At 43.5% G+C, this 10576-nt stretch overlaps 1 protein-coding gene across 3 annotated transcripts in view; it reads right to left on the bottom strand.

Moving 5' to 3' along the window:
- Positions 1-4654: 4654 nt before the first annotated feature.
- Positions 4655-10576, bottom strand: part of LARS2 (leucyl-tRNA synthetase 2, mitochondrial) — a 121556-nt gene continuing 115634 nt past the window's right edge. For 2 of the 3 annotated variants that reach the window (XM_090050440.1, XM_090050442.1), the window contains one exon: positions 4655-5569. In XM_090050440.1, coding sequence (XP_089906566.1) covers positions 5390-5569 — 180 coding nt within the window. In that variant the 3' untranslated portion in view covers positions 4655-5389. The remainder of the gene's footprint in view (positions 5570-10576) is intronic. The other variant, XM_090050439.1, reaches the window with a different exon arrangement.

Below are 10576 nucleotides of genomic sequence, written 5' to 3'. Positions count from 1 at the left end.
AAAATGTTAATTTCCTGTTGAAAGCCAGTTTTCTTGGCCAGTTCTCTTGGCCTAGAAAGCCTAATGCCAGTAATACGTCATATTGCTTTATTACATTAGTTTCTATTTTGGCCTAGTTACTTGTGCATTGTATTTATAGTTGCAGATCACTGCAGTTTCTACAGCTGTCACAACTCTACATGTTTAGCTTTGTTTGCTGTTGGCAGCAAATATAATTAATAAATAGTGTCTCCAATAGTAAAGACAGAACCTTATTGCTCTGCACCCTGTGTAGTTACTTACGCTTGTACAAAGTGGATGCAAAACTGCTAAGGCAGAAGGGAAATATTTTGGGTCAGTACAAACACCTGCATGTTGACCTTCCCCTTGCATCCAAGCTGTTTGGATCCATGGTTTTGGGTATGGTCCATCTGTAATCAGTAATAGAATGCAAAGGTCTGATTCACAGAAAATTTGTAGAGACATGATACAGCAGGTACAACTGTTGTGATGTATGCATGCAAACACACACCACAATAGTTCATATACATGACAAGGTACTGATTGGGGGAGGTGTATGTGTGCGTGCATGAATGGGAAGGGCATATATGCATCTACTAATGCCAGAACAAAGTAGGTGCCTCTATGTAGGTACAGGTAAATGCATGCTTAATTTTTATACCAAAGATCAGGCCTTTTTTAGTTAAAAACCTGCCCATTTCTGACCAAAATGAGTTTGGATGAGTGCAGCTAGAAAGAACGTAGGTATTGAACTGATTATGTTTAAGCTTTTTCCATTTACGTGCTGCTGTGGCTCAGGGAGAGATTAAGTTGCCTAAAATGGTCTGCAGCTCAGTGTGGTGTTGGCATTAGAGTGTATGCAGAAATGTCCTGGCTGCTTAGCACTGCTGCTCTTATTTGATGAGCTTGTTCTGAATGTCTTTTTGGTAAGTTTGGGCCATGTCCTCTTGAAAATGGCTACAAAATCCGTGAAGCACTCACTTAAGAGAACAGTGGTAGGTGCCAATCCCCATTCACTTGGGCATCTTCAGGACAAAATAATACCCCTGAGGGCTATACCACATGCAGAGTAGTTCCTCAACACCTTTAGCAAAAGGCCATCCCAAAGACAAAACCCTAAATTAGTAATGCATTGCCTCATCTTAAATCTTCTGCTCACCTTCACACCCATGAGAAACATACCATGGCCAGTCAGTCTCACTTCCATCCTTGGAAAGGCCTTTGAAAAGATTATGAAGGATCATATTTGTGGGAATCCAGTGGGAAAAATAATGCAGCAGGGAAACCAGCATGGATTCGTAGCAGGTAGATCATGCCTGATCAATCTGGTTTCATTTTATGACAGGGTCACAAAATGCTTAGACACAAGAGTAGAGGTGGATGTCGTTTTCTTGGATTTTAGCAAGGCCTTCAATACGGTATCTCATCCTATTCTCAGAAATAAATGAAGAGGCTGTGACATAGATGTATACACGGTCCAGTGGGTGGCAGATTGGCTTAGCGGTTGCACCCAGAGAGTGGTAGTAGATCGGTTGGTATCAGCCTGGAAGGATGTGGGTAGTGGGGTACCGCAGGGTTCAGTCCTTGGACCTGTACTCTTCCATTTCTTCATCAGTGACTTGGATGTGGATGTGAAGTGTACTCTGTCCAAGTCTGCGGATGATACTAAATTGTGGGCTGAACTGCACACTCTGGAGGGTAGGGAACAATTGCCCCGGAGGGGGCAGTACGCAATAGGATGCAGTACAAGGGACAAGTGCAGAGTGCTGCACCTAGGGGGCAAAAATATCCAGCACACCTACTGGCTGGGAAGTGACCCTCTTAGCAGCACAGAAGCAGAAAGGGATCTCAGAGTCATAGTGGACTCCAAGATGAACATAGGTCATCAGTGTGACAAAGTCATCAGCAAAGCTAACCGGATTTTACCATGCATGAGAAATAGAACCAAGGAGGTGATACTTCCCCTTTGTGCGGTATTGGTCAGACCGCAGTTGGAGTACTGTGTCCAGTTTTGGGTGCCGCATTTCAAGAAGGATGTTGATAGCCTTGAGAGGGTCCAGAGGAGGGCCACATGTACGGTTAGGGGCTTACAGGACAAGCCCTATGAGGAGAGAGGGACCTAGACCTCTTCAGCTTCTGCAAGAGAAGGCTGAGAGGTGATCTTGTGGCTACCTACAAATTCATTAAGGGGACGCAGCAAGGGATCAGAGATGCTCTGTTCACCAGGGCGCCTCTTGGGATAACAAGGAATAATGGTCACAAACTGACAGAGAGCAGATTTAGGCTAGATATTAGGAAAAACTTCTTCACGTTAAGGGTGGCCAAAATTTGGAATGGGCTTCAAAGGGAGATGGTGCTCTCCCCTACCTTGGGGGTCTTTAAGAAAAGACTGGATAGGCATCTGGCTGGGGTCATCTGACCCCAGCACTCTTTCCTGCCTAGGCAGGGGATTGGACTTGATGATCTGTTGAGATCCCTTCTGACCCTAACATCTATGAATCTATGGCAGGCAGCGACATCTTTAAGCATGCTGCATGGCTTTGGGTAGGCCATCTCCTAAATCAGAAGCAAAGTAGCTGCACCCACACATATGTTAATGAGTACTGCTCAGTGACAGAAACCAATTAGACATTCCAATTAGCGCCATGGCACCACAGAAAGGTGGCTACAATGCAGTCTTCACAGAGCACTGCTCTGAGGGATACCCCACTGGGTATAGTAAGTTGACCACGAAACCATGTTTTGTAGGCAAGTATTCCTATAAAGAAGCTTCAAAGCACAGCAGTGATGCAACAACAAGTAACTAAGAGTTGAGAGTGAAGATAGACCTCATTGAGTAATATGGTACAGAAAATTTCCCTTGCGGTGTCATTACTCTGTCCTGTGTGCTCATTATGGTCTGTACAATATTCTGTGTACCTATTGTCTAGTCTCTCCCAGTGCCTCTGGCTCATCACACTATGGAATAATGGCAGGCACCACATCCACTGATGACTTATCTAGTGCTGTTCATTTAATCTATCACTGGGGAAAAATAAATCTCATACTATTTAAACTGCAAATTCTTAAAGGCAGGGACAATGCCTATATTCTGAGTAGTGCTGAGATCAATATACCATCTATGCATTACCTTAATACAAAGTTTTCTTTAAAAAAATCTCAAATATAGAGATTATGAAAGAATAATAAAATCAAATTGAGTTACTGCAGCCAAAAGAGACACTAGTTTGCAGTTATTTCAGTATAAAGCCTATTCAGGCATATTAGTATAGCAACAAATTTGTGGCCACAGTTGTCATAACACAACTTGATGATGGTGAGAGACATGGAAACATTACAAGAAGTTTCAACAGCTGTGAAAGGCCAAATTAAAAAAAAACAACCCTCCATAGCTGACAGCCTCTGCCATCATTCAATACACATTCAACATTGGATTAAGCTCTTTCAAACTTTCCACATCTTTTTTTGTATGTCGTTTTAGAATTTTTATTCTTTCATTTAGACCACATGAAGAACTGAATTCTGATTCACTGTAAACATGCCAACACATATGTCTTACACAAATGGTAATAATACCTATTTATTTTTCAAGACAGAGGGAATAAGATCTTCCGTATTTTTTTCTCCCTGCCTGAACTGCAAAGGAAAATCTAGAATTCAGTTTTTCATACTGGAAGAGCAAATATACCCCACTGCTAATAGCAATAAATGCTATGGTCTGCTGCTCAACCCCTGTTGTGACTACAGCCCTTGTTACAAGGCCCACAGATCTGCTGTTTTTATAGCATTTTTCTTTTTTCTTGTAAATGGGAAGGGTTTTTCTATATACCAATCCTGACACTGCTCTCCCCCAAGAAAAACACTGTTAAAAAGCATTTGTATAAGGATTTTGTTAAACTTTTACACAGGAGAAAGCAGGACTGTGCTATGAGTTCCAAATTTCAGTTTAAAAGGCCTCATTAGCCATGCTTATACAGTCCCATGAAAAGGGTATTTAAACTTAACAGCACTGTATATGTCAGGTGGACACTGGAATTAAAGTGGTTTTAATTTTCAGCTGCAGGGCCTATGTTTAAATGCCTAAATGGCTGACCTGGTGTATTTTATAAAAGTCTCCTAGACTCTTTCATAGAGGTGCACCGATACATTGGTCCGATATTGGGTTGGCACCAATATAAAGAAAATGGATCGTATCAGGAATCAGCCTGATGTGGCTGAAAATTTGGCCGATAAATTTGTGCCGCAGTACAGCACACAGGCTCTGAGGAGCACAGCCCAGAAGCCTGGGGAGCTGTGTGCAGCTGGTAAGCCTGATAGAGGGCTGCACCACATTACTGTCAGCCTGCTGAAGCAGAAGTCCAGCAGCTGACTACTGTACTCCAGCATCCAATGATTCCCAGGACCTATAGCTTTCCCATCTCCAGCTGCCAGTGCCAGGGGACCTGGAGAATGGGCAGCTGGGGATTGGGGATGTCCTCAGACAATCCTATGTCAGCTGGTAAGCTTAAAACCCCATTAGGCAGCTGGCATCAGGCTGGGTGATGGTACCTTACACCACACCACAAATTCAATTCCGGTGCAATGGAAACCAGCCACGAAAACGTGGAACAATTTGTGGCAGGTTTCTTGGGGGGGGCGGGGGGGGGGGGTTTGCACCATTTATTGCCTTAATATGTAGCAGAATTACTATTTACGATGCAACTAACATTTTAATTGTGACAGATGCGTAATGTCCGTCAGGGCTCTGACGTCTCACTTTTTCTGAGCAGCAAACTACAGCAAAGGTTTTAGAAAGGAATAATTTTAATTTATATTAGTACACAGATGTGATCTCCCGCTAGAGAACAGAGTTTGTGGCTCATGGTTATGTTACAGGTTATAAAACATACAGTGTAGCAATTGCTCACTACAGTAGGTCGGCTCTTGGATTATATTAATCAATACAGATAACTGATTGACTTTTAAGATATATTCCTGGGATCGGCACAAATACAAATCAACTTTCCAACATTTTTGACTGGGCCCATCTCTAGTGCAGTTTCAGATTTTATACTGTAGTTTCTGGTTCCCCCTCCCAATCATCTCTGTTCTTTTGCCCTTTCTTTCTAACATTGCTTCCTTCCGTACCATCCTTACTGAGCTGACGAAGGCAGTCAAATGGTTTCTTTCGCTGATCAAACAGGAAGCCAATGCCTGAGAGTTTCTTAATTTTCATATGAAAAATTACTTATGAGTTTTGCCGTAGTAGTTTGATCCAGTAAAGGTTTTTCTTTTTCCTCCATTGTGAAATAGATTTAAACTTACATAATTGATATTTTAAACAGGCTTTACTTTGAAACATTCCATTAGCCACTCACAGGCTAGCAGCCTAAAACAATAAGTTTTCCCGTTATTCTTGAACTAGGAAGTTGACTAGGGCTGTTCTTGGAGACAGGTAGGCTTTTTTGACGGTGCGTCCTTTGAGCAATTTGGCTCCCAGCTCACTTTGAAGAACTAGTTCATGGACTTCTTCAGCATTTTGAGCTGCTTGGTGAGGAATATTAACTTTGCCACAAGCTTTGTTATTGATCTGGAAAAGAGACATGAAAGCAAGGAAGGACTCAAGTTACCACCCTTATCTACAATGACTTCATTTCTTGACTCCAGTCCCGCCCCCCATGTACATTTGCATGATAAGCTTACCTCGTACCTCCTCTCGCTCTCTCTTTTTTTTGAGCCAGAGATTTTTTTAATAGAAAAGAAAAGTAACTTCTCAGAGACCTGACACAATGGAACCAAGTACAAAATAGACACTCAAGGAAACCTGAAAGAATGGCAATATGTTTTTGTCTTTTTTTTTTTGTGGTGGGGTGGGGAGACAAAGATTTCTAGTGTCAGACGAACAGAAATTCAAGAGCAAGACAATTTCACACAGACTGAATAGGAGAGAGCAAATCTCACAGTGTTGGCATGTTGGAATTCTAGACTACCATCTGCTTTTAGAATTTTGCTTTGCCTTTTTTGGGACCTGAGTGATATACCACACAGATTAAAACCACAGCATTTTTTAAAATGCATGTGTGTCAGAAGAGATACATCTGAGAGGGATTCACCATAAATCATTTGTATGAAAATAGACATCTATTCATATATGCTGCATTTTTGCCAAAATAATAATCCCCAAAGCTAACAACCCAAGAAGACAAGTAGTTTTAATTCTTTACAAAGCAGCTTTCAAACTGGTTCTCTATCAGCAGGGCAGAATCCCACAATAAAACACAGTATTGCTTGCACTGGAGAAACTTTTAAAATATACAATGACCTCCTGAATACTTCTTTCACTACAGGCATTTTGACCTATATATGCAGATAAAAAAAGGCAGAGTGGACAATCCCACTCAACACATCTTCCCAATTTAAGACCAAGAGAAATCATGTGTCATCTTCCAAAAAGCTTTCTGATTTTTACATATCGTCTTCCAGTTAAAGAAATGGGCCCCAGTCTAAAATGCCATAAAAGGCACTGTGTTTGTTTTATCGTATACCATTTCCTTCTGCATGTGAAACTTAAGTGATGCCAAGCTTTGCCTTTTGGATAATTTTATAATTACACTTTACCATCAACCAGTGACACTTGCATGCAGCTTAGACAGGAATCCTAAAACCTAGTTTGCTGCTACACTTTGTCAAAGACAGAATGTATATAGAACAGCTACTGCAAATCAGAGGTATGTTTCTAGTTTTGTTTTGTCTCAGGAAATAATTTATTTAGTTCTCAGAGACAAAGCTCTGACATTTTATGCAGGACTGAGGTTAGTCATTTGTGGTTTTTAACTAGACCTGACATTAAATTAGCGGTGAAGCTTTTGGCATGTTATAACAATTCTTTTACACATTCACAGAACTCTTTTTCAGATTTTTCAGTCACAAATTAATCTGTATGCGCTTCAAACTAGCTCCTTTATGTGAAACAAACCCTTAGGGCCAGATCCTACTCCTAGCTGTTATTAGGCTACAAAAGTGTATTCCTATTCCATCCTGCCCAAGTTTCTAGAAAACTGTTACTATAAAAAGAGGCATGGATCCTCTTACTCCAAGATGCCTTGTTGTGACTTAGTTTCAAGACTAAGATGACAGTATCTTGCAACTGCAGATGCAAGAGAAGATTTTCAGGAACTAGGACATGGTGGAACAGGATCTCCTCACAGGTGAACAGGATTCAATTCTTCATTTTTAAGCACCCAGATCACTCATGAAAAAATACTGAAAAGCTGATCATCCCATAATTCTTCTTCTGCACAGGTGAAACATTTTAGAGGAAATCTATAAAATCAAGGCTGCTAAGTTGCTGAAAAGATTGGCTGGCTTGTGGATTGCTGATAGGAGACCTAGGTTTTTACCCCTAGATCAAATTTATTGCAGGTCAGAATTGACAGATGAGATGGAAACATCCAATATTCACTGGGATACATTAAATGAGTCTGTAAATCTCTGTGTACTTCCTATTAGCCAGGCAGGTGTTCCCCATGACCTGCATATCTGGATATGAAAGGCTTATGTATTAACTCTGCTCTTATAATACCACCTCCAGCATGAAGAAACATATAAATATAAATAAAATATTATTAATAGCAGCAGACATGGATGTTGATAAGAATGATGAAACAACTTTCTTAATTAGTGTACCTCACCTCTAACTTAATCTGAAAGTGCCAGAACCAGAAAGCCAGGTTGCAAATGTTTGGGCTTTGTCCTAATTGCATCCTCTGTCAGTGAAAAAAATCTATTATGACAAGAAGAACCAGGTCTTGTATCCTTTTTGCTTTTCTTCTTGCACATACTAAAGAAGCTGTCAGGTTCCTTTCTGCTTCTTTTTTACTGAGAAATTTTGGACTTGTGTACACTGGAATGGTCTTTTGGAACTAGTAAAATGATATCAGTACTAGTACTATGTACTAGCAGTACTAGTAAAATGATATCAGAAAAGCTCAAAACTGAGTAACTGGGATTATGAGGTCTTTTTAGTCAGACATTCAGACGTAATATTATAATACCTATGTAATTCCAGATAAACAAGCAGGCAAAGGTTTCTGAAATCTCTGCATATTTTCAGACCTTCCATGCAAATCACAAAATAGGAAAACAGTCACAAGCCCAGGTTTAAAAATACTGTATTCAGGAGAAAACTAGAAATCTCAACAATTTTGAACATGCCCACTCTACTCATGTACAAGACCTCGAGCTTCTAAAAATATTGTTCTGCACATTACACTGGGTAAATGACAGGTATTTTTTAGGTCCAAATGAAATATGGTGATATACCTTATATAGCTGAAATGCACATGTGCCCTAGAGTGTATCTATGCTTTTCCCTGAAAACACAACAGCTTTCAGAGTTCTTTTATTTCACGCGCTGCCCCAAGGGGCAAGCCAGCCTGTTCCCAGGTGGCGGGAAGGCAGTGGGGACAGTGTATGGGGCACTGTTCCCAGGGCAGGCTTGGGGAAGAGTTGGATCTGGCGGGTGCTGCCTCCAAGCTGGGACAAGCATCCAGTCTGCTAGCAGCCTGCCCGGGTGGCTCCAGGGGCCATCACCACCATGGTGGGGGGGACTAGGGCTCCCTGAAGCTCAGGGTCCACCAGCAGCTCACCCCCCAGCTGCAGGGAGGCTCCACAGAAAAAAAAATGGATTGGGCCCCTCACTGATTTTTTTTTTCCTTCCCCCAGTGGAGCCTGCCTGTGCAAACTGCCAGCAGCTTAAGTGGCCCTTGAGCTGCGGGGATCCCTGGTATGTCCCACAATGGTGGCACCATGCAGGTAGGCTCCTTGTGGGCTGGGGGCTGCCCCACTTAGAGGCAGCACCTGCTGGATCTAACTCTTTCCCAAGCAAATCTGTGGGGCGGCACCATATGTCCTGTCCCCACCACCTTTCCACTGCCTGGGACCACCTGGGAACAGGCTAGCTTGCCCTCAAGGCAGTGCAGGAAGGCAGCAGGAGAGTGGCTGTGTGTGCTGGCTCCCAGAGAAGGTGGTGGGGACATCCAGACAGGCTCCAGACAGACTGGAATCCCAGTCTGCAAATTGGGTGCCTCCAAGCTGGGGCATGCCCTGGCCTGCTTGAAGCCTGCCCGGGTGGTCCTTGGGGGCACTGCCGCTGCAGAGGGAAGGACTGGGGCCCCCCCCACAGCTCAGGAGCTACTTGACCCACCAGCAGCTTGCCCCCAGCCACGGGAGAGGCAGGCAGGCTTTGCAAGGTAAAACAAAAAACAAAAAAACGGGGATCAGGCCTTTTGCTGTAACAGCGATGGAATCCCCTAAATTGAAACAGTGGGTTTTCATCATGTGTACAAGCGCCCACAGTCGTTTTCTCAATCAAGGCTCTGCCATTTTTCCCCTAGGCTGAAAGGGCAGATGCTACTGCTGTGCAGCTGAAGATCAGTGGATGTGGGAGAACATGCTGAGTGCAGACAAGAGGTTCAAAGAGACTTTGGCAATAAACTGTTAACAAGCTGTACCAAGTAGGAGCAAACAGTCATAACAGCAAACTGGGCTACATTAGTCATCATAGAATCATAGAAGTAGGGTCGGAAGGGACCTTACAGATCTTCAAGTCCAACCCCCTGCTAGGGCAGGAGAAAAAAAAAACTGGGCTCAAATGATCCCAGCTAGGTAGGCATCAAGCCTCCTCTTAAAGACCCCCAAGGTAGGAGCCAGCACCACTTCCCTTGGAAGTTGGTTCCAGATCCTAGCCGCCTGAACTGTGAAGTAGTTCTTACGGATGTCTAATCTAAACCTACTCTCCAACAACTTGTGGCCATTATTCCTTGTTATGCCAGGGGGCGCTAGGGGAAACAAGGTCTCTCCCAAACCCTTCTGGTCCCCCCTAGTGAGTTTATAAACTGTCACCAGGTCCCCCCTCAGCCTTCTCTTGCGAAGGCTGAACAGGTTCAGGTCCCGCAGTCTCTCATTGTAGGGTCTGCCCTGTAGTCCCCGGATCATGCGGGTGGCCCTCCTCTGGACCCTCTCAATGTTGTCCCCATCCCTCCTGAAGTGGAGCGCACAGAACTGGACACAGTACTCCAGCTGTGGCCTGACCAGTGTTGCATAGAGGGGGAGGATCACCTCCTTGGCCCTGCTAGAGATGCACCTGTGGATGCACGACAAGGTCCGTTTAGCCCTGCCAACTGTGACCTCTCATTGTCGGCCCATATTCATCTTGGAGTCAATAATGACTCCAAGATCCCTTTCTGCCTCCGTGCTCTCAAGAAGGGACTTTCCCATCTTATAAGTGTGCTGCTGGTTACTACTGCCCAAGTGCAGCACCCTGCACTTGTCAGTGTTGAAGCGCATCCTGTTTTTGCTAGCCCACTCCTGTAACCTATCCAAGTCTTGCTGCAGTCTTTCCCTCGCTACTAGTGTGCTCACCTCACCCCAAATTTTGGTATCATCAGCGAATTTAAACAGGGTGCTTTTCACCCTGTCATCCAAACTGATGATAAAGAGATTAAACAGCACAGGCCCAAGGACCGAGCCCTGGGGGACTCCACTGCCCACTTCTCCCCAGGTTGAATATGACCCATCCACCACCACCCTCTGAGTA

This window comes from Crocodylus siamensis, chromosome 5 (genome assembly GCF_052110815.1).
Source record: "Crocodylus siamensis isolate JL-2025a chromosome 5, ASM5211081v1, whole genome shotgun sequence".
Lineage (NCBI taxonomy): Eukaryota > Metazoa > Chordata > Crocodylia > Crocodylidae > Crocodylus > Crocodylus siamensis.
The sequence above is the reverse complement of the archived record's forward strand: the minus strand, read 5'-3'. Positions and strand labels throughout refer to the sequence as shown.